Source organism: Sphaerodactylus townsendi, linkage group LG01 (genome assembly GCF_021028975.2).
Source record: "Sphaerodactylus townsendi isolate TG3544 linkage group LG01, MPM_Stown_v2.3, whole genome shotgun sequence".
Lineage (NCBI taxonomy): Eukaryota > Metazoa > Chordata > Lepidosauria > Squamata > Sphaerodactylidae > Sphaerodactylus > Sphaerodactylus townsendi.
In genome coordinates this window covers 59,038,200-59,063,505 of record NC_059425.1, presented here as the reverse complement: position 1 = coordinate 59,063,505, position 25,306 = coordinate 59,038,200, and the positions used below count along the sequence as shown (strand labels likewise).

Genomic DNA, 25,306 nt, shown 5'->3' with positions numbered 1-25,306 from the left:
CAGTCTCTCTGATGGTGGGACGGAAGTGACAGTGACAACATAGACACGATTCACCGATGCCACGTGGACCAAATCCTAATTTTACTAATTAGCCATGACTAAAATAAGAGGGTTTTAGCATAGAAACTAGTAAAGTTGCCAACCTCCTGGGAGATTTCCTAGAATTACAGTTGATCTCCAGACTACAAAGATCAATCTCTCTGGAGAAAGTGGCACCTCCAGAGGGCAGACACTATGGCTTCACATGCCCATTGAATTCCCAAAACTCCAGGAATTTCTCCAGTCAGAGTTGGCAACTCTGTTGAGTTGATGCTTTGCCCAAATATGACACACTTGGTTGTGGTAGGGGTTCTCTTTTTAGAAGGTGGTAGACAAAAAAGAGTTAAGAATCAGAGAGATCTCTTTAAAAAAAGGTTTCAGGTTTTTGCTTGCTTTCAGTGCTGTCTTAATTGTTAACCTTACATTCATTCCCACTTCTGTGATTTTAAAGCACTGGTGTGTTTTCTTCTGTAAGGTTTGCATCTCATTTGTTGCCCCATTTGTCTTTTTAATTTGCATACCATTTGAACTTCTTAATAAAATTAAAATCAATGCCAGAAAAACCACAAAAACACTCAGACATTTCTGGACCTAGCAAATACAGCTCCAAGCTGACACAAATGTTAGTGCTTGGTCAGAATGCAGGATGGAGTCTGTAGGGAACAAGGATTTGGCTCTTATGTTTGTTTTGAAACGTCATGCTACTTTACGTTATTCGGCTCTTGAACTGCCAAACTGTAAAAGTCCATTATGCTGCTGAAAGGAATATATAAATTATGCCTTGGCACTTCAGGCAAGGGTTTAGCATATACTCTGTTATTCTCTCAGCCAGCTAGATGCGAGATTCTATTAAGCTGTAAGTGAGAAAATGGTATTGCCCGCAAACTAATTGTACAAAAAGACTTTGAAATAAGTAACTGAAGCCAGTCCTTTCTGAAAACTATCCAGGAGATATTATAAATCGTTCTATCATTCTTGTCAGCTGAGTTGAAAGCCTTGAGCTGCCAGGCTGATTTTATTTCTTGCATAGTACATTTTCTTCTCCAACTATTGACAAAACTGGGCACACTCAAGCTTGCTCTATTAGTAGCTTCTGCATCTACCCTCTAGGAGCAAGGAATTCTAGCTCAGAAAATACTCATATTTTCAATGAGTTTTTCCTTTGAAGGCCTGAAGAGCCATTTACATACCACTCTCTCTGTACCTATTTAGATTCAGAACTAGATGTTCAGTGTTTCCGCTTGAATATTTCAGTATCTCTACACAACTGAAGGAAAACAAGGCAATACAAGAAGCCTTCAAACTCTGGGGTGCAGAAAATTTGAACTCTTTCCAAAATTGATGCGATAGTGTAAAGGGTACTTAAGACGATACTTTTTTTAGTTACCAAAGGAGAAAAATTGAGGACAACTTCCAAGGACGTAGTAGTGGAATGAATAAAAATTGACCTCTGTCATTCCTCACCTAATTGTCTTCCAACCACCTAGGAAAGCATTGGTTCTTAGTCCTTTCTCACATTTTTCAAAAAATGACCACAATTTGCAAGCATTTTTGGAAAATTAACACAAGTGGACAGTTTTTAGAAAAGCTATACCCCAAATTTAAAGGTACACTGTATTTTTTAAAATTGAGCTTCAGGAAATTTTCTATAATCATTTGGTGTAGAAGTCCACATCAATCTGTGACTTATGAATGGTGCATTGGAATTTTAGCACATAGACAAAGAGATTTGGACATGGAATGTATGATTAAATATTTATATTGTAAATTCCCCCTCCCTCGAATACTAGGGTCCATGTTAGGGCCCAGTCTAGCAAGCAGCAGGAGTCCAGAAGGCATGGGTGTGGGGGGTTACCATCAATACCAACATGACATAATTTCTAGGAAAATCCCATCTCACCTCTTAAGGCCTCTCTGGGAATTACTGGAAACTCAGTTCCTAGAAAGGTCTGATATAACTTCCAGGGAAAACCAAAAGGCGATTCCTAGAGAATTATGTCACCCTGGGTTTTCCACTGATGGCCATTGTTCATTTTAGTTTTCTTCCTGTCACAGCTTTGGGCAGGAATGCGGAGTGGGGTCCCCTGTTCCTACTGAGGAACTGACAGCTCTAGGTCACATGGATTTGTAAAACTGGTAATGTGTATATCAGAACTGTGGTTTGTGCATCTATTTTAAAAAGAACATGGAAAAGTTTTTGGAAGAAATTCTTTCAGGTTTATAAATTACTGGGATTTATAGGGTTTCCTTTAAGGTGTACATTACAACTATTCCTATTAAATAAGGGCATATTTTTAGGTCTTATTATTTTTATGGAGAGATGTTTAAACATATCCCTAACCATCTAATTGGAACCAACATAAACTAGAAATGTTTATGTTTGTGTCTACATCTGTCCTGTGATTATACCAAACAAGATAGATAAATAGATAGATAAAACATCACATGGTTGGCAAATAACTGTATGACTGACAACTGCTTGGATTTTTAAATTTTAATCAACTAGCTATACATTTGGGAAACATTTAATATTTAGCTAAGTATCCATATGACTGGTAGGCCTCTTTTTCCTTCTACTTATTCTGTTTTTATTCACTTCTTGGAATTATTCCATGACTTCCTCTGTTTATTTTGAAAATGCCTATGTTGACTTTTCAGAGAATCTGCCTGAGGCATATTACAACCATGATAGAAACATAAAACAGCTCTAAAGTAATTAAAATTAACCATTAAAAACCCAGCCAGTGCATAAAAATACCATAAAGCACTTCACAATTGAAAATATGTTGCCTAAAACAGGTCTCAGGCTAGAAGCAGACTATATAAGCAATATTTAAAAATTCAACCATTTCATTAAAAGCCTGGATTAAAAAATGTTTTTGCCCAATGCTTTAAAAAGTAAGGTAGATGCCAAGTGATCCTCACAGAAAAGGGTATTCCATAGGTATCCCAATTTGTTTTTTTTTTAAATCTTGTTTCTGGTTTCTTCCTACTCAGCTTTGCAGGCAAAGACACAGAGAATAGGACATATGGGAAGGATCTTACCTTAGGAAAGAGTTGGGGATTAATGATACCTAATAACCAGCTGGCCCATCAAGGTACATCATATTTAGGCTCATATTAAAAAGTTGCAGTACACATAAACCAATACACATAAATAGCATACTTCTTAGGATGAGTCTGGACTCAAATACTGACTCCTCCAAAGGCCTCTTCCACAAATGCAGAATAATGCAGTTTCAATCCACTTTCAATGCACTTTGCAGCTGGATGTTACTGTGTGGAATAGCAAAATTCATATGCAAACAATTGTAAAAGTGGACTGAAAGTGTATTATTCTGCATGTGCAGAAGGGGTCTAAGACACAGGCTAATAACCCAAAGGCTCTTGGACTAATGTTGAAGAACTCATGGATCTAGTCATGAGCAGAAGAAATGTGCAGCTGCTAAAGAGCATCTCGTCACCCTACATTTTATAGGTACCTGAAGAGGAAACATTCTCAGTAAGATGGTACAATGGTTAATGATGTTCCTCTTTCTCTTGTGCTCCTTAAATATAGAACTTTTAAATCCCTGACACATTTTAATCCCTGGCACTAAGATTTGGTTTACATGTAATATCAAACCATGGTTTGGTAATATGGGAATGTACTTGTTCCTCTTCCCCTCCTTTTCCTCCTCCCCTTGCATGGTGCAATTCAATTATGAATTCCAGTTTTGTACAAAACATAGTTTGAAAAGAAAGTGCAAATCATAGTTTGGCTGGTATATAAGAGCAACCTATGGATTGTACTAAGGAGGTCATAATTAATTGAAATGCTCAAGGGGATGTGATGGTCAATATTAATTCAGCATTATTTGACTTTGTGGAGCATGACTGAGAAATGTCCTGAAAAACACTGTTAAAACATGGACAAAACCAAATGTTAACTCCTATCTTGTAAATCCATGACATACACAGAAATCGGATCACCATACCTACAGCACTTGCTAGTAGTGTCATATGAATCAACATATAAAATTTCCGTTGTGATATATAGAAATATATTGTTCTGATAAAAATTCTGTTCGTTAACTGAGCTTTTTCATGATCTCTAAAAACCTTGAAACCTGCTTATACGTTCTAAATCCTAAGATACAATTCAGTAAGCTTGGAACGTGTGGTGACAACACAGTCACACCTAATGCCCAAAGAAGCTCCAGCATGCAAGTGCAGGAAGATTTCAACAGCTGAGCCTGCTCGCATAGGCTAGCTGCCTTCCCCCCACTGAGAGGGCTGATTACAAAGATGAGCCAGCATTACTCCCATCCAATCCCCAGTGAGGCTTCCAATGGCCAGCAGCCCCCCTCCTCCTCTCAACAATGTTGACAGGAGCCTGAAAAATTGCCATGGCAGCCAGGTGTGGCGAGAAGACGTTGCTGGGCCGGGGAAACTTCTCCAACCTCCGCCCATCCAATGAAGTAGAAAGCCTCTTACCTCTTGCAGGTGCCCAGACAGAAGGGAGCAGTGTGCAGGCAACAGCTGGCACACTGGCTATAGCAGGAGGGAGTAGGCCAAAGGGGCCAGGCCAGGAAACAGGACAGCAGGCCAGAGAAATGTGTTGAGCCAGGAACAGTTGAGTGGTGGTCCAATATAGGGGTATAGCATGGAAGGGGCAGAGGCAAGAAGGAGGCAGTTCCAGCAGTTTCAGCCCCCATGGCACCAAATAGGCCTTGGCATCCAGGCGTGAAAGGGGGGTAGTGATGATGGAAGATAAGGAGGGGATGGGCTCCTGTTTGGGGGGGGGGGAGAAGAACCACCTGGGGAAGCAAAAGGAGACGTCTACTGTTTCTGGTAAGGCTGGACCAAAGGGAGAAGAAATACAAAAGGGGTTCCCCCCGCCCCTTGGTGGGTGCCCTCAACACACCAAGTTTTCTAGCGTCCATTGTATGTCTTTGTTCAACGGCTTTTACTGTTAGTCAGCCATATTTTAGCTATAATTTTTTAAAGCTTGTGCTAAGGCTGGCATAACAAATACTTGAGCTGAAGATAATTGCTGGTTCAGCCCATTAGTTTGATTTTTGGGAATGATATCACAAATCAGAGATTCTAAGATAATGACACCCCCCCCCCCAACAATCAATTTTTTGTCTTCAGGTGGTAGTAATCTGCTACAACATGTTTTTGTTTCATTCTACTGATTTATTTATTTATTATTTATAATTATTCACCGCTCTTTATAAAAGTGTCAGCGTGGGTTAATATGGAGCGTTTTCACCATGTCACCTTTAGAGACTAGGCACGGAGAGCCACCACTTTTTTCCCCTCATTCCTTTTGGGCCAGGGGTTAAAAAATCAATTTTGATCCCACTAGCTGATGGAATGGCTGCGGGAAGCAGAAGTTGCCAATATGGGGTCTCCATCATAATGAGAGAACTAGCAACCCTATTATATTCCCTTCCTCACACTATTTCTTCTTTCTCTTCTGACATCCCCCATATCCTCTCCCCTTTTCCAGATTTCTTGTCTCCTTCCCACTTACCAACCATCCTTTCTTTTATATGTCTCCCGGTTCGCAGTTTTATATAAAAAAAGCTACTTCCTTTTTTACATAGAGAATTTATACTTGAAAGTTGTGATGTCACATCAACCTAGTGCTGATTAGAGGGCCATGACAAATAATTGATGGGGCCCAGTCCCCTTTTGCACCACCATGTCTACGGGCCTGGGAGCCCACAAGAGCTTGTAAGGATACCTCACTTTTCCTTCATCACTCTTCCTACAGTTTTTCTTCTGTTGGCAGTCCCATGCTTCCTTCTTACCACCCACTCAACAACCTTCTATATCCGCCAGCCATCTTTGGCTATATTTATTATTTACTTCATTTTAACCCACTTTTCTCTACATGGGGGACCCAAAGTATCTTACAGTAAGTATTATCTTCTCCTCATTTTATCCTCACAGTAGCTTCACAAAATAAATAAGGCTCAGAATGTGTAACTGGCCTGAGGTCACACAGTCAACCGCCATGGCAGATGGGGGAATTGAACATGAGTAAACCATGCAAGTTGTATGGTATCAAGTGGTTGATTCCAGAATCTGGCCCCATTGGATCCTTCCTCAAATACTTCCCCTTACTTCTTATTGGAGGAAATGTGCCTGGAAGTCTGACAATAATGTTCTGTTGGCCTAGCAACAGCTACAGGAGACGTGTTTTTTAAAATCTATAGGCGCTGCTTCTATCATCAAGTGAGTTTTTAACCCCGATATATTTTTGTTTAGATTTCAGGTGTGGTTGTTGTTTTCTTGCAAACCTAGGGCTAGGACTTCTTTTTCAGAATGGTAGAAGGATTTTTCTTGTCTGCCCATGGCTCCAGTTTTTTAATTTACGTATTCACAGATGGGACGCGTTGAGAGTTAGATGCATTGATTCTGCAAAACTGAAGAGGATTCTGGATACACCCTTAACTATTTAGCTTTTCCAGAAGCTTCATAATGAATCCAGTCTTCTTTCACAGAGCCTTCCTCAAAATTATATAGCTCTTATTTTGTTACTTAAACAGCCTTCCTCCTGAGAAGGTAAAGGAAGTTTCAAACTTTACATAGTACAGTGGTAACATCAACCTCAGTGTAACAGCCTAAATGTGGGCTCTACTTCTGATGTGGCCGGCATCCCTTGAACTGTACTGCCCTGGGAAACTGCTTATTTTGTCTCTGGTAGATTTGGCTGGCTTGTGCAGCATAAATACAGTTGTGCAAATGATTTAAATGTTTGCCTGGATGCATTTAGTTAGAATGCTAATTTAGTGCTTTGTTTCTTATTGACCTGTCTTTTCTACTTTGCAACACTCAAGACCCTTTCTCATAAATACTCAACCATTTTGCAACAGATATAAGTGGTGTGCATATTATTCCTTGTTGAGTTCGCAGTTGCAGAGCTTTTGAGTCTTTGTACAATCCTGCAATCCACTAATGTGATATTTAATGAGGAGACATCAGTCTGGAGAAAGGTAGTCAATATAAATCAGTGTTTACAAAGTGTGATTAACTCTGAAATATTTCATCAATGCTGTAGTCCCAGTCAGCCTCTATGCTAATTACTAGAATCTGGGCATGTTTCAGGGGACTTCGATGGACTCTGAGTGCAGCAAACATGGAGCAGCAAAATTGCAATTATGCCTTGACTGTCTCTGATGACAATTTATGCATTTGGTGTGATGACCTCCCATGTCCCAAGAGAGCAATAAACAGAATGCATTTTCATTAAGATACTAATGCACTTAATCACAGGGGGAAAGGGTTAGAAAATAACAAAATACCTTTAAAGTGAGATGGGACAAAGCCGGAAAGACGTTTTCATTACAATTCCTTTTCTTTCCAAGAACAACTGCTGTGGCAAACTCCCCTATACTGAATATAGTTGTGACTGTCAGAGTGCAAAAAAAAATGGATGCCCAACAGAGACTCAGTGCATTTCTTTTTTTTCCCCACTTGATGAGTAAAAAATTTGATCAGCTGTGTTTGTTGCCCTGAAGCAGAGGTAAGATGCACTTTCTGCAATGAGTTAATGAAGAAACCAATGCTATGTACTTAAATTTCCCTGTGCTGGCAAAGAATAAGCAGGGGGCAAGGTTTTCCATGTGCTTTCATGAATCTAGTCATTACACTCATCCTGTGAAATACTGGCTTTACCCAAGGGTGTATTCCGAGAAATAACCTCCTGAGTTATTTGTCTCAAATAATATGTAAATTCTATGCACAGTAAGAAACAAAGACTTAGGACAATAATTTTCCCCATCTTTATTTTTGCTATCAGGAATGTATTGAGATGTGCATTCACAATGCTAATATTTGTCACAAACACCAGCAAGGGTCATAATACAGCTGTGCTGCCTTAGTTTTGTTGACAGAACAGGAGAAATCCCTTCCCCTTTTTCTTCCTGGGTAGAATTGCCAACTTTCAGGAAAGGCCTGGAGTTCTCCTAGAATTCCAAATCTCTATGAATTTCTCAACCCAGAGTTGACAACCCTGTATCCTGAATAGCCTCATTGCTGCCCAGGACCTTGACTGCAACTTCAGACGCTGACTTTCTCATGTAATTTGTAAAAAAAAAAGGGGGGGGGGCAGGATTCCTGATTCCTGAGTTTAAGGCAAGGCTGCATGTTAATTGAGGAGTGGAATGTATTCCCTGTGTTCACCTTATCTTATATTTGTATGTCACCATCCTTCCTTAGAGCACATGTCTTCTTACAATATCCTTACAGCAGATCTAAGTCTGGGCTGAGGGAATGATTGGTCCAACCCCGCCCAATGAGTTTCATATCTTTGTTTTGTTGTGGTGGTTCAGGTCCATCACCGTATGTTCTACATGTCATTTTCGTCTTAATAAAACAGTTAATGTAATGTGTGACATGTCTGGATTTCCTGGGATGCTTAGGATGTTGGATAGTACAGGGTCTATTCTGCTAAAGTATTCATGTATCTATTGGGTTGGATCCAACCTGTTTTCTGCTGTTGAAAAAGGAAAGACAATTAAAAAAACTATGACAGGGGTTGTAGGACCTACATATACAAACTCTTTAGAGCTGTAAAGGCAGTTGGCAAGGTTAGGAGAAACCTAGATGGATCCAATCCAGTGATTGCTCTTGAGGTAAGTGGAACTTATGTTTATACCTCACACATTCATCATATCAAAAAGTGTACATTGAAACACACAATTATAAGTATAGTGTTTTTGTTATCTGTTCTAAATAAAAGATGGAAATCATTATGATCATTTATAATTGGACTGTTTTGTAAAAAAATTAAATATAATTACTGTACATTTTGATTACATATGATTTCACTAACTGTGTTTTTCCTATGACTGATTTATCTATTAACTAACATTTCTCATTGGCTTCTCTTTCTGAATTCTGAATGCCACAGGTAACATAGAATACAGTTGTCCAGCAACAAATGAATGTGAAATCACAAAGCGCAGGCGCAAATCCTGTCAAGCTTGTCGCTTCATGAAATGTCTAAAAGTCGGCATGCTGAAAGAAGGTAAGGCTGATCTTTTAATATAACTTTTTACAGACGCTTCTAAGAATTATCAATCAATCTGGACAGATCAACCACTCGATGTATCCTATTGGATGAAACATCTGTGTGTCAAAAATGCATACTTCGCATTTGTGATGCTCTGATTTTAACTGTTTGTCACTGTATCATGATTGTTCATTGGGTGTACACATTGACCATATATGCAGCTGTCTTTCAGTACTTATAGTATCTTTGAATGATCTTGCTCATAGGTTTCTCAAGTTAAAATAATAAAACAATAAAACATTCAAAATCTAGAATGAAGCTAAGAATCAGCAACAAATAACTAAAACCAACAGCAACCAAAATGCCTTCCTAAACAAAAAGTCAGAAAGGAAGTAGTCAGATGACCTTTCTTAAACTAGTGTTCTTCAACCCATGGGTTATGACTCCGACGGAATCCAGCTTTGCGAAAGGGGGGGGGATGCCTATGAAGATGGGGAGAACTCTCCCCCTGTTCACAGGCACCATTCGGCCCCTCCTTAGCAAAGCTGGGATGTTTGGGAGGAGGCGCAATTGCAGTGTTTGCACTGGGTGCTGCTTTCTGTAGATATATCTCTAGCCATGGGGGGATTAGTTTTCTAGAGCCCATTGTATTTTTTGCACAATGGGCTTTATTACTAGTCATAAATAAATGAGTAAATACAGTTTCTTATATGATGATGGAAAAGAGTAAAATTTCATCTTTTTTAACTGTTTAGATTAATTGGGTGTCATTACTGAATGTCCCAGAAATATCTAGTGGAATTCATATAGAATGTAATGTGTGTTAAGCAACCATTTTAAAGTACCATTTGCAGTGGAACAGAGGTTGATCTTCAGTTCATAAAGCAAAGCATACACTTTTTTCTATGTAACCAGTTTTCTCACAAGTGCTATTTCCAAAAGAATACAGGCTGACAGAGAGATGGCAGGAAAAAAAATTAGGCCTATCACACACCTACAGACGTATTCTTACTGGATTATACTTACTAAGAATAAACCTCATTCTGTGTGGCTGCTTTGGCAGACACTATGATCCTGTGAGCCAAAGCATTCTGCGTTTAGTTTTATTCCAGAAAAAAATTACTGGCTAATTCATTGGGGATTCTGCTTCACTGAGAGACATAGGACTTGCCTATTTTTATTCTGATGTGGATAGGATTCTTGTTCATGGAAAAAAAACTAATTTGTTTCATAGCACAAAAAACCTTAATGGATGCTTTTAGATGAACTCAAACATGAAAAGCATGCTTGAATGTGACACCTTTTAAAACAGACTGTACTGCTTAGCATATTTGGCCTCTTAGAATGGAAATCCATTGTTAGAGCTCTGACATGTGGCTGCTCTGTTTTTAAATGTGGCAATGTTTTTTTTCAATCTTCTAGTAGTAAAATCTGTGTGGTGCCTAAGTCTGTGAAAGTGATCAACATGGATCCTTTTCTCAGTGGTGATTTTTTTAAAAAAAAGCAAAGGAGGCTTTCCCCATAATCTTCAATATCTATCGTCTTGCAAAAAAACTAGATCTACTAAACCTTTCTTAGGTATTGAAGTGAATTAATTATTGGGTAAGGAAATAAAAGTCTTGAATCTGTTTCAGTTCTCTACCTTTCAAGAGAAGACTGTCTCTTGAAGTTCTGTCCCCCAAAAAATGTCTTTAAAGAAATGATTTATTTATCTGCTTTACATCAGGAAAATCTCGTAAGTCAATTAAGTATAGTCTCAAAGCCCCCCCCCCCCCCCGAGGCTTTGGAAAAGAGTAAAATTTCATCTTTTTTAACTGTTTAGGTTAATTGGGTGTCATTACTGAATGTGCCACAAATATCCAGTGGAATTCATATAGAATGTAATGTGTGTTAAGCAATCAGAGGTGTAGCTAGGGAAAATGGAGCCCGGTTCAAAATCTGAGTGCACCCCCATGTTCGTTTGTGGGTTTTTTGTTTTTGTTTTTTAGTGTTTTTTTCAGTTTTTGGCCTGCAGTTTTGGCGCAGTTTTTAGGCTAGTGTCGTTTGTGCTAGTGTCGTTTGTGTTTTTTGTTTTTTAGTGTTTTTTCAGTTTTGGTGCAGTTTTTAGGCTAACAGCACCTAAATTTCAGGGCATGTTTAGAAGACTCTCCTGATGATACCACCCAGGTTTGTTAAAGTTTGGTTCAGGGGGTCCAAAGTTATGGACCCTCAGAGGTGTAGCCTCCATCTCCTATTAGCTCCAATTGGAAACAATGGGGACACCCCCTTTGGGAATCCATAACTTTGGACCCCCTGAACCAAACCTCACCAAACCTGGGTGGCATCATCAGGATAGTCTCCTAAAGATACTCTGAAATTTTGGTTGCTGCTAGTCTAAAAACTGTGCCACCTGCAGGCCAAAAACTGAAAAACATACAAAAAATACAAACCTGAATTTTTTTGGGGGGGAGCCAGGCACGCACCCGGTGCAACATACACCCCCTGCCTCCCTTGTAGCGTTGCCTCTCCTCCCCCCCAAAATAAATAAAATTCTTTCAGGGAATGTCTACCCATATGCAGCTGTAAAAGCCCCATTTTATATTCCAGAGCAGAGGTCCCCACCTACAGAACCTGTGGGCACCATGGTGCACATTGCCATCTTTCCTGGTGCCCACCAAGAGTTTTTAGACAGTGAGCCGAGCCAGGTGAAGCTTTTGCTCACTAAGATTTCTGGTTGGCCTTTGGAGATTTGACTGGCTGTGCAGATTTTTTGAAAATGTTGCTTTGGCAGTAGCTACCACCATAGCACAAGGATCTTCACTATGTGACTGAAGGTAAGCTGTGGCGGCCATTTTGCAGCTGACTTCAGTTGTAACCTGCCTTCTTCCACTGATGGCTCACTCCACCAGGGCCCAGGCACCTTCTGCTGTGTTTCTCGGCAAGGTCTTGATGAATGATGTCTGCAGGGCTATGACCTGGTTGATCCGTTCACATTCATGAAACAATATTCCATCAATGTGGATTTGAGAAATGGGGGCAGCTGTGGAAAGGTGCCACTTTTACACTGTCTTGCTGGGCACACCCAACAATATAGGGATCAAGTAAATAACACAATTTGGTAAATAACATGCAAATTAGCCTCTGCTAAAGTGTCAAAACATTTTTCTCCAGGCTGGTTGGGAACTGTAGCACTTGCTTCTTCTTTGGATTTTGCAAAACTGCCCTCAGTTTAACTTTACTGTTTTCCATTTCTTGAACCTAAGGGCTGTTCTTACAGAGACATTGAGTATTGTATCAGTCTTTTCCCAATTCTTTAGCACAGTGGAGTAGGCACTGTCTAACTGGCCCTAATTCACAAGTCAGGGAAGTATTTTCCTGTTAGTATTTGTGTGTTTGACCACTAAATGAAACGCCAATGGAAAAATGCTAGAATGGCTAAAATGCCTTCCTTATCAGGGGTACATCTGTTATTTTACTAATTAATATAATTGAACCATGATTCTTAGGGACCAATATCAGAGGCTAACAGAAGATGTCACCCTTATTCCTTATTCACTCTTTCAGCTGCAAGTTGTGATTGTGCTTTTTAAAAATTTGTTACTAGTTCACAACACATCATATTGCTTAGGTTTTATTTGGCATTACAGAGGTTTGGTGATAGAATATGGGTTAGGATCTGTGAACTATGGTCAGTTTTTGTCATTTTTCTTGTACACAAATGAAAAAAAACTGATTATAATTTCTCCTTCCTTTTAAGTATGATGTAGTTGATTCCTTGCCCTTTCCCACTGTCTTTGGCACATTGTCTCAAACATGGTTTTATGAATAGGCAAACATTGCAGTCCCATGACAAATCATGCTGGAGCAAATCTATTCAAACGTAAACCTGTTCAATTCAATTACAGGTCTGTAATAACATTTACTGTTACAACTTTCCTGTTGGCCACAGCAGTTGCTACGTGCTGATGGCACAGTATGCCTAAAAATTGACAGCCCAAATCAATTTATGCATATAACTTACTTGCTAGACCTCAAATTAAAACAAGTTTTACAATCATATATCTTGCTAAAACTTATGCTGAACAATAAACTTCTGAACAATATACTTATGCTGAACAATATACTTCTGTAAACTGTCAGTATACTTCTGTAAGCAGATTCACTAAAGCAGCTAGAAAATACCAACAGTGTTAAAAAAAAACCCCTGTTGGATCAGATGAAAATGTCCATCTATTTCATTGCCCAGATTCTATCATGGAACAGCTAGACCAGTGGTGGCGAACCTACGGCATGGGTGCCAGAGGTGCCAGAGCCCTCTCTGTGGGCACGTGCAAGCAGAGTCCCCCCCCACACACACACCTAGGCTGGCCTTGGCTACTGGGCTCGATTATTAGCATTAAACCTAAGACCTAGTTTTGGTGAGGCAGTGTAGGTAACCCTGTTAAGCGCTGTTAAACCCCACTGATTTTCATGCGAAGAACAAAAGCACAATCCTTTACCTGGGAGTAAGCTTGGTTGCTGGCAATGGGGCTTGCTTCTGAGTAAACCCTCCTAGGGTCATGATTCGCCTGTTGGAAGAGTTGCACGGGGGCTTCAAAGCAAAGCCACTGACTACCACCAAGCTTACTCCCGAGTAATGAACGCCTCGGAGCCAACTGTTTTTTCTAAACTAAAACCTCAGTATTCAGGTTAAATTGCCGTGTTTGCACTTTGTGATAAATAAGTGGGTTTGGGGTTGAAACTTGGGCACTTGGACTCGAAAAGGTTCTCCATCACTGAGCTAGACGGTGATCTGAAGTACTAGATTATTGGAAAGTACTTATGACCTTTCCAGAAGGCAATTCCCAGTACAGAATAAAATCTTGGGCATGCATATTCACATGCATGCATTCTCTTCTCACCATATAGATGACAAAATACATTGTATATGGTCATTGCATATCATTACAACTGTGCAAGCAGTGCACACTACTTCCACATTCTTTTTCTCAAGATCTTACAAAAGCATGTTTATATTGTAGACAGATAGATACAAATTTGTACCATGCCAAATCTCTGGGTGGCAAACAATTAAAAGCAAGAACATATGATATTTTTTTAAGTTCTGTGGAAGAGAGAAGTCACTATTCTTGTAGAAGTGCTCCTGATGGCAGAAGAGGAGCAAGGAAAGATGGCATAGAAGACAGGCTTTGTTTTTGTGTTTGTTCTGTCTGAATCAGACAGAGGGACAAATGGCCCTATACAAATAAAGGAAATAACCTGTAGTTATTAGGATGCAACAGGTGCTTACTGAATATAGGCTTGTTCCTCAAAACACTTGTCCTTGTTGATGGAGCCACCACCAACAATAATGCTTAGAGAATCAGGCTGACTGCATGTGGTTAGAAATCCTTCTCTTTCCCCACTGTTGCCATGGTCTATTCATTTCCAGTTTTTCGCCTGCTGGTAATGGCCAAGGTATTTTCTGTGCATTAGTATCTATGCATCTACAGTTGCTATCTACAATTAGTTATGATTTGCTGTCATTTGAAATTCTTGAGATCTCTTTTAGTAGCTGGCCAGACTTGTTTGTTATCTGAGGAGCTGATGCTTGTTCACTAATTGGATGGTGTACTGTAAGTTCATTTGGTAATCAATCAGTGCTGAGACAGAAGAGAAATAGGTTTGTTATTGTTTATTTCTCAGTTCCTTGCAAGTCAACATCAAGTACTCTGTAACTGATTAAAATGCACAGGATAACAACACCCGGAATAACAATATATGGGCTTTGCTATTCAGTTCCAAATGGAACAGAAGACTTTCCAGTGATATAAAAAAATGGGCAACCATTCATTCTTTGGTTAATACCATTCCAGTGCCATTTTTACTAAGATTAACTAAATTACTAAAGTACACCTGTAAACTGTTTAGATTTATTATTCTTTGCAATGACTTTCTGAAGGAAATATGTGGTGTTCATGGTATTTTCTTGAAAATGAACCATCATTAAGATGTATTTTAAGCATCTTTCAAATCTGTGTCATCCTAAACAGAGTTACATCCTTTAAGCCCATTGACTTAATTGGACTTAAAGAGATGTAACTCTGCTTATGACAGTGCTATTAGTTTTCTTGACTTCTCATGAAACTTTCCTATTACTAACATATTAAGCAGCTGATCAGTGGAACTGGAATTAACATTTGTGCTCCAGTGATACTGACTTTACATAACCTACTCCAGAATCAAACATTTAGAATGTTCCTGATCAGGTCTAAACATGTCTATGCTCATAACTGTAATTACTTACTTTGGCTTTGCAACAATCCTCTTACAAAATAGCGCTTTAAAACTGGACTGTTGCACTGCAGTGTCATAGAATCTCAGCATTCTTTACATACATGGGTCTTGCACTGCGTATTTTTATTTATTCATATTTATTCCCTGGCCTACAGCCAGAGGGCTCAGGGTGGTTTACAATGGCACATCAACACTACAGAGTCTGGTTCTGGTGGGTTTTCCGGGCTGTGGTCTGGTGGATCTTGTTCCTAACGTTTCGCCTGCATCCACCAGACCACGGCCACGCAGCCCGGAAAACCCACCAGAACCAGTTGAATCCGGCTGTGAAAGCCTTCGACAATACAGAGTCCATTTAAGGTTCGAGACCTAACAGATTGCAAACTGTAGTTTGTCCTTGAATAGCATAGGGCTCCTTGTTGTAGCACATGTATAATATGTGAACCATTCTGTAGTGTGGAATATCCTGTGTAGATTCCTCATTACACTGCTGCCTAAATACATGGCTTTTATTAACATCAGCAGTCTGTAATCCATGTTAATTTTAGAAAGTTTCTCATGAGGTTTTTTTCTGTTAGTTGTGTCGGAGGCTGCCTAAAGGCTGTTCTTTCATAGATCAGCCTTTATAAAAGTATAGAACTATTAAGTGGTGCAAAATAGCTAGTTCTGAGGTTCTAAAGTCTAAATGCAAAAGCTACTCATTTGCCTAATAAACTGTAAAACTGGGAGCTGTCTTGACCCTGAGTGGTAAAACAGCCCCTTAACTGTTTTGACACTTGAACCTATGGGAGTGTTGCTCCAATATGCAGTCTCCTTCCAGAAGGTGGTTGAGGGCTGCCAGAAGGAGAGTCTGGAGGGGAGAGGTGACTTGTCTCAGCAAGAGGGCACATAATTTTGTGGGCTGCTTTGCCTGGTAGTGTAGCTGAATGGTTTTGTCTTGGCCTCTGGGAGAAGATGCAGGAACTCTGTTGGTACAGAGTGGTAAACTGCAGCACTGCAGTTAAAGCTCTGTACATCCCCAAGGAAATCAGTTTCAGGTAGCTGGCCTCATCCTTCTGAGGTCAGTAAAATGAGTACTAAGCCTTTTGGGGTAGGCCAGGGGTAGGGAACCTGCGGCTCTCCAGATGTTCAGGAACTACAATTCCCATCAGCCCCTACCAGCATGGCCAATTGGCCATGACCTATGGCATTCTTCATGACCTTTTCTGGCCTGTGACCAAAGTTATCAGATAACTACATGAACATATAGCCTTTCCAGTAAAGGACACTATTTCAGTAAAGGACACTATTCAGGCCATAAGTAAAGACATGCATGGAATGTACTACAAAATATAGTTAGGCTTACTCTCAAATACAGTAAGCATAAGCAACTTCTGACTTTATAAATAAAATTGTGTTATCATTTTCTATGGGGCCATAGGGGGAAAAAAGCTTATTTTATGTCATTCTTCATAGCAGAATCTCCTTTGGAACGGGCCCATGCATAATAGATTGCCAAGGTAAATTTCCTTCACAGCCTAATACCATTACATTGCCAAGCAGAAAACAGAAGTCATTGTGCGAGGAAAGGTACGCCATGACTGCCTTAAACTGGGAAGAAGCAAAGCCAGAAACCTTTTAAGGATGTTCAAGCACAAACATTTCTAAATGGATAAGTCAAAGGAACAAATTTCTGTTCATGCTATTCCTTGTGTTCACTTCTGTAGTATTATACTTGAACTGCATTTATATTCAACACAAAAATGTTAAAGAATATGGACTCATCTTATTGAGTATATTCTTATGCTACATTTTTTCCTGAGTTTTCAACATCTAAGATGTTTTGGTTTGAAGCACAAGTATAGCAAATCTGGATCATAGTCGTAATTTCCATGGTTTGATTTCCACTCCTTTTGAAATAACAGAATCTAGTTATCAAATTATAGCTTAACATAATGTAGTTTCGTAATGAATCGGTAAACTGGAAAAACGCAATTCAAAACATCAAGACTTGAAGTCTGTATCCTAAAATCACCTGTATCCCCCCGATGCATATCATATAACTGGAGGTAAAGAAAAATGATAAAACAACAATGTTTGTTGCTGATGTATCGTAGGTTTGTGTTTCAACTAATACACTAGTCAAAATATTTTCAAGTGTTCTGTTTGGAAATAAATTCCAGTGTAACCCAACAAAATCTATTAATATGGGACAGAAAACTATAATTTTTCCATGGTGATTATTTTATATACTGTGGAAACCATCAATTGGAATTAGGATTTATCGCATCTGTGGATGAAGAGTCTTCCTAAACTGTACAAGTTTGGAAGTCCATCATTTTTAATTAACCAAAATACATTGGCCTTACTTTGACTTATAAATATCCTTGTTTGTCAGCTCAGGCTAAAATAAAAATTAGCTTTTTGTCTTACCAGGAAAATAATATTCCTTTCAAAGTATTCAGTACATTTATCCCAAGGGAGGTGATAAAGGGTGAACATTTGCTTGGGCACCAGAAATACATTGACAGGCATGCAAAGTGATAACTAAGAAGGAGTCAGAGACATGCCCACAGGACGTTGGGTTCAGTTTGATGTGGCATCTTTCCCTTGGAGCCTCGAGACAAATAGCTGCCTTTCGCCCATTTTCCTTGGCACTCAAGCACATTTGTCATGAAATGTCTCAGTTTAACGTGAAGCTCATCTGTGTTATCTGTAAAGAGGCTACTTTGTAAATGACTACCTCGGTTGTATTTTTGTTCCCTGTCTCAGCTGCTATACAATGCAGTTGGGTTGATCTCTTACGTATGAAAGATGTTGACAGTTCTTGGTACTGCATAAAGAGATTTGAAAAAAAGCTTTTAGAGGTAGAGAGGTCAGATCTTCTGATTTATTCCCCCCACCTCCTGAATTTTGCGGTTCTGCTCAACTGCTGGCACAAAGTTCAACCAACAAACTGTGGATCATAATCCACCACCCCCACAGGCAGAACTTCACATTTAGGGGGTGGGGGTGGTGGATTATGATCCACAGTTTGTAGTCATTGTGATCTCATACAGGGCTGTCCCTCAGATAGTCCTTGTGTATCAAAGTTTGCCTTACTATAGAAACAGTTCCAAACAACACTTCATTGGGCCACTTACAAACCAGGCCACACCTCCCTGGTTTAGCCTATGATATCCTTTTGGTCAGCTGCTTGGAGTTTCTGCCAGTTTGTGGCATCTGTCATTTTCCACCTTCTGGGATACTCTTTGTCTGAGCCAGCTGATGATTTTATTTGCAGTCTGCAACATGACTTTCATGTTCAGGGGCTGACTATGTTAAAATCGGAATAAGTGACCAATATGTTTCTCATCTGAGTGCACTCACAGCAGTCCGATTAGCACTGATAGTTTCCTTTTGTGCCAGATAAACAAAACTAGAGCATGTCTAATGCGATGAAAAATGGGAGCTGTGCAAATCCAATTTGAAATCTGGTTGTTTTAGCTTAGAAAATGTTTCAGTTGTTAGTGGTTACAAAAAGACCTGACTGCAATTTGAGCACAGTAGACATGCCCGTATCAATATTATTGTCAAACTCTCAAACCTGAGCTAAGCAATAGTATTGGATTAAAAACTTGGTTTTATACCCACCAGGTATTTAAGATTCATAATCCTTTACAATTGTTTGTATGCAATGGCCAGTAACTAGCACTTATGAATTTACAATCTCTCCATTAGTCAATTTATCTATTATTTATTTAATTCATTTATATTTATTATTTTATTTATTTAATTACGTTATTTAATTCATTCTCTCATTTGGGAACCAAAAGAGTTCTCCTCTCCTCTGTTTTATCCTCATAACAATACCTGTGACATAAATTAAATGTGAAATGAAATGAAAATAGGTTAGGCTGACAGAGTTGACTGACTCAAGGTTACCCAACGAGCTTCTATGGCATGAGTGGGAATCCTAGTCCAACACTCTTACAGTCCCATCCGAGGGGGCCCAAAAGAACTTTGGGGAGCAGAGTGGCCTTGTGACAGTGTATTTGCCCACTCCACTGCGTAAGGGGCAAAGAGAAAATGCTTTAAGATGTTGAAAAAAACCTAGCTAGAATTTTTCTGGCATTGTGAATTGCTGTAGAAACCACAATGCTTGCCTGCCCAGGCTACCCACCTGCAGTTTCACTATGGAGTCTTGGAGGCAGAAGAGTCTGGGATCAGATTCAAAGGCCAGGAAAAGGCATTGCACTTAGGGACTGATAGAGGGGTGAGGGAGAATACAATAAATGGGAGGGAAGAGATCTTCACTGGGAGAATGGAGAGTCAACAGTGAGCAGCAGGAGGGGGAAGGAGCAAAGGGGAAAACTGTATTTCCCCTCCCCATGAGACCGCACAGTTTTTCCTACTATGCTATATCTAGTAGTAAAGTGCATCCCTTAAGGCTATTAGAAAAGCAGCAAAACCAACCACCCATTGGCAATATATTCAGGAGACTTTCCAGGATGCAGAAAAATACAACTTTGTAAAGTGACTGGAAATGAAATGCACCTTCCAAAAAGAATGATGGGGACTCAGGATGTTCCAGTAAGTACTGAATGTTGAGAATAACTAAAAGTCTAATAAAGGAAAAAAGGGAGGAGAATTAATTAATTTACCGGTACATAGTCCTCCAGGTTCTGACAGAATCTGGAGGTATGTGTGGGAATATTTCCAAAATTGTAGTTTCCTAAGGTTTATCATACCAAGGCTATCATAAAGTAGAAGCTCCCAGAAAGTGTATTGTGCCAGAGTCTAGAAGCATATAAACAACAACAATAATACAGAAGCAATATGCAAGACAACATAAATACATATAATGCAAATATGCAAGTGTCCAGTGCACACTTAGAAGAAAGAAATGTGCTGGTTCAGTACAGTAAATTCTGTACTGGTGCAAAAAGCCTCAAAATCCAGATAAGTATTGAGATGACGCTTTGAATGCCTAGCCCCTGATATATTTGGGATCATATCATAGCCTGCAAATTAAAATTAGCTAGAAAATAATTAATCTCACTGTGGGCAGACCTTAAACAATATTTGTCACTAATGAAGCTCCAGCCATTGTGAAATGGGAAGACTGGGATTATCCCATCTCACACCTATATGGAAGAAATCATTGACTTACCTTCTGGAGGACCTTAATACTTACCTGCATTTGAGGCTTTTTTTTTGTCCTCCAGCACATCTCTTTCTTCTGTGTCCTCTACAGTGTGCATTGGACACTTGCATCTTTGATATAGAGATTTTGTAAAATAAATAATAATTTTACGCAGAAATGATGCACAAATCTGCATGGAAAGGAGAATCCTTTTGTAAACTTGTTTGTAAACTGCTTCCCTCGATGACCTTGCATAGGGTATCCTGTCGAAAGACATCTTGATGTTCATTCAGCAGGCTTCCCTATTTTGGTTATTGTGTCCCTATCTTTTGCTAGCTCCTTGGATTGTTGACTGCAATATTATATTTCTGCAAAGGCTAGAAGGATCTTACACTTCGATCTGAAAAGGGTCAAACAAGGGCCTCAGTGTGATCTCCTTTATTGAGGAATTCCTTCGTTTATTTATCTAGATTTTATTCTCTAGAATTTATCTAGACAATTGCAGCCAGATTTGGTCAATCTCTGAAATGATGGGTAATTTCCTCTCTCACATGCTGCATATTGCTCATGGATCTGAGTCTGATCTTTATAGAAAATGCAGCCATCTTGATGAAGAAAATATTAAGGTGGTGACTGCTTTATAATTTCACATGGAAAATGAAAAGGGGAGATTATGCATGCAAAAATCATTAAAGTCCTGAATGAGCATGAAATTGCATGGTCCATTTTTTACCCTGGTTGTTTAATTGTTGCTCATTTTTCTTTGACATGCTAGTATGCATGATAGTTAGGAGAATTATGGTGTTTCCAGTTTGAAAACTTGTGAACCATTGGCAAATGTTGAAGAAAATTTAACCTATAATAAGATGTTGTGGGTGGGGAGAGAGAACATGTTCCACAATACGGTATAAAAGTCCAATTAATAACAACAACAACAACAAACCAGCTGAGGTAGTCCCAGTGGTAATCAGCACGCTGGGCGCCAACCCAAAAACACTAGGGCAGCACTTAAAACATTTTCGAATTGACAAAATTAACATCTGTCAAATTCAGAAAGCAGCCCTGCTGGGATCCGCACGAATACTACGCCGATACATTACAACTTCCTAGGCCTCTGGGTGAGGCTCGAATTGTAATGAAGGCCAACAACCAGCTAAAGATCTGGCAGCTGTGAAATCTACAATAATAATAATAATAATAATAATAATAATAATAATAATAATAATAATAATAATCTGCTGTTGTAAGAAAATAGCCCAAACTGACTATCTCGAACGTCACAATAGGCTAGCAGCAATGGTGCACTGGAACCTTTGCAAAAAGTACGGCCTGCCCTATAGCAAGACCTGGTACGAGCACAAGCCAGAGAAGACCACAGAAAATGAAGAAGCAAAAATACTCTGGGACTTTAGAATACAGACAGACAGACACCTGGCACACAACACCCCAGACATAACAGTGGTAGAGAAAAGACATGTTTGGATCATAGATGTTGCTGTGCCAGTTGACTGCAGGGTAGAGGACAAAGAGCTGGAAAAGATCACAAAATACAAGGACCTACAAATTGAAGTTGAACGATTGTGGCAAAAAAGAACAACAGTAATCCCACTACTGTGCCATTGAATGAATGGAGACTTTATTCATTGCTGGAGTACCCTCCCCACCCCCAGCTTTGTGTCTGACAAGTGGAACAGAATGCTGATGAGAAATCACTTCCTATGAACATCCCTTTTTCTAGGGTGTTTTTTTTTTATCACAGGGGAGGAGTATTATTATTATTTTTTAGTTCTCACACTGAGAGCAGAATTACCCACTCTTTGTAATATTATACTTTAGACTGCTTGACCCTGTTGCCTCCAGGATATCTCTTTGGTGATATTGAATCTTATCTGGCTACTTGAGATGTTTCAGTAACATCTCATCTCTAATTAAAATACTTGTTATGAAAGGTTCTTAAGTACAGCACATAATGAAGTTAAAAATGCATTTGGATGCAGACTGTGAAACTTCAATTGCTGGAGTTATTCTCCAGGGAGAATTTTCAGTCAGAAGACATTTTGAATTGCTGGCTATTTATCCTATTTTGCTCCTATTCATTTCTTTAATTTCCTTCTCTTTTTTTATAATGGTGGTCAACTGGAATAAGAGCTTCCTCTGCCACTTTCTCCCTCCTCTCTACTTTTTTACATGGATTGGATTGTGACTTGTGACACATGCTTGGCAAAGTGGCTTTTGGGGAATTTGAAAGTCTTTGTGTTATCTGATTAAAGGAATGTGTGTGTCTTTAATTCTCATCCGCAGTTCCACCTTTGACCCTATCAGTTAAAACAGCTAAGAGTCAGCAAAGTCCCTGATTCAACCCAAAGAACCTGAAATATTGAACCCTTTTGTAGACTACAAAAATGATAGTGTTGTTGTCTAATCTACGTTCATTTTTTAGTTAATTTATATTTCTTTTTTATTTAGTATTCTGGATATTGTGCTATATGTGTTACAGGATCAGTCTAGAAAAAAATTCTAATAGTTATATGAAGTATGCTGAGGACAGACTTAGACTTGGTTCTTACAATCAGGAAAAGAGATGGGAAACCTGTTCTCAATAACAGGAGGTGACTCATACAACTGAAGCGTAGTCTCCTAGTCTCCTCTCCAACCTCTGATTTTCTGTGTGCTGAGCTATATTTTAATGGAGGAGTAATCCATCATGTGAGCGTCTCATGATGCAGCCTAGAAAGAAGTTTGCTAATTTCCTGCTGTTTGTGAAAACTGGGTCTTCTCACAGGATGCAATAATTTTCCGTAAAGGAAAGCTGATTGTAAGTAAATCATCAAGCAAATATGGCTGTGATTTCTGCAGGCTTACTAACTTCCAGTTCAGACATAATGTGTAAAACTGTTCGTTTACAAAGTCCTATTTGTCCATTGTAGAGCAATAAATAATTAGCATTAATTTGAAAAAAAAAGTTTACATAAGTATAACAGTCAACGTATTTCATCACTGTCCAGAGATGAGCAACTAAACTGTACCAATTTTATTTAGAAGAAAAGTTTGGATTTATACCCCGCCTTTCTTGTAAGGAGTCTCAAAACAGCTTCAAACTCCTTCCCACAACACACATTTTGTGAGGTAGGTGGGGCTGAGAGTTCTGAAGAACTGTGACTAGCGAAGGGTCAAGGCGAATTACACAGAAAGAGTCTGTGCAATTGATGACTGGATCTAGTGCAGGGGTCAGCAACCTTTGCCACCCAAAGAGCCATTTGGACCTGGCGGCAGCAGCCGGGGAGCCTCGGGCCGGCCGTGCGGCACTGCCCCGCACCCAGCCAGCCCCAGCCAGCCCCGCAGCTCCAGCTGCCGCCGACAACAAAGCACCTCCTCCCCCACACTTGCAGAACAGGGGGTGAGTGCCTCCTCCCCAGCAGGCTCCTGCCCACCCCCCCGCCCCCGCCCACCGGCTGGCCAGCCAGCCAGCCAGCCAGCTGGCCATCGCTCCCCTCATCCTCCTCACTCATCCTCCCCCGGCAGCCTCTGAGGCTCGGCGTCTGGCAGTCAGCCTCTATGACTTTCTTAAAAGGGCAATTCTCCAAAGATTGCTTAAAGATTGCTTTCCCCTTTAAGCAATCTTTGGGGAATTGCCCCTTTAAGAAAGTTATAGAGGCTAGCTGCCTGGAGTGGCAGCCTGGAGCCAGCCTGGGTATGTCCGGGGTGGCTGCTGGGGAGGCAGGGCTGCATGAGTAAGCGCTGCGGTGTTTACTCACGAGTAAGCCGTGGTGCTTACTCATGAGTAAGCAGGGCTCTGCGGGGGGAGGGGGCGTCTGGAGGGTTTTTGGTCTCCTGGCACCATTTGGACCTGGTACGCCTCTGGAAGGGGCAGCCAGGCCAGGAGCCACAGTACAAGCAGGAAGGAGCCACAAGTGGCTCGCGAGCTGCGGGTTGCCGACCCCGATCTAGTGCTATTTTACTGCTTGTTCAAAAGTGCAAACAATATGGTGAGATTAGTTATATATGAGATTAATTCTGCCAGTTCTTTTAATACCTTGGGATGTAGTCCATTAGGCCCTGATATTTCTGTGCAACTTTTTATTTATTGTGCTGAATTTCCCCCACTGTATCTTCTATTCCATTTCCCCCTGGTTGTTCACTGTTTTCCTTTTGACAAAAGACTGAGGCAAAGTAGAGTAGTTCTGCCTTTTCTCTGTCTCCGTTAGCATTTTGCCATCTTCTCTATGCAGTGACCCTATCATATTGTTTTTCTTCCTTTTACTATGGACATAACCAGAAAAACCTTTTTAATAGTTTTTTTTACTTCTCTTGCAAATCTGGCCTCATTCTGATTATTTGTTTCAATTCCTCTTTGGTGACTTCCCCCTTTTTTCATTTCTTGCACATGTCCCTTTTAAATCTTAGCTCAGTTGAAAGTTCTTTAGACATCCATCCTGAATTCCTTAGACACCCCCCTCATAAGGTTTTTCCTCCTCATTGGAACTGTCTGAAATTGTGCCTTCAAGATCTCAGTCTTAAGACACTCCCATCCATAATGTACTCCCTTCTGTTTTAGTATTCTTAACCACGGGATCATACCCAGTAGTTTCCTGCGCTTACTGAAATCAGCTTTTGTAAAGTCTAGAATGCTTGTCTCACTACTCTCGGCATCCCCTTTCCACTGTGTAACAAACTCCAGAAGAGCATGGTCACTCCCACCTAAAGATCCTACCCCTTCCACCCCATTAACCAGGTTATCATTGATAGTTTCAAGCAAATCTAAAATAGCTGATCCCCTTGTTGCCTCTTCCACCTTCTGGACCATTAAATTTTCTGCAAAGAAAGTGAGGAATTTGTTGGCCCTTACAGTCTTGGCAGATTCCCAACAAATACCAGGATGATTGAAATTTTCCATTACTACA

General features: G+C 39.9%; 1 protein-coding gene across 11 annotated transcripts in view; it reads left to right on the top strand.

The window, feature by feature from the left end:
- ESRRG (estrogen related receptor gamma) overlaps positions 1–25,306 on the top strand; it is a 578,835-nt gene that overhangs the window by 396,827 nt on the left and 156,702 nt on the right. For all 11 annotated transcript variants that reach the window (XM_048494419.1, XM_048494507.1, XM_048494596.1 and 8 more), the window contains one exon: positions 8,948–9,064. In XM_048494419.1, coding sequence (XP_048350376.1) covers positions 8,948–9,064 — 117 coding nt within the window. The remainder of the gene's footprint in view (positions 1–8,947; positions 9,065–25,306) is intronic.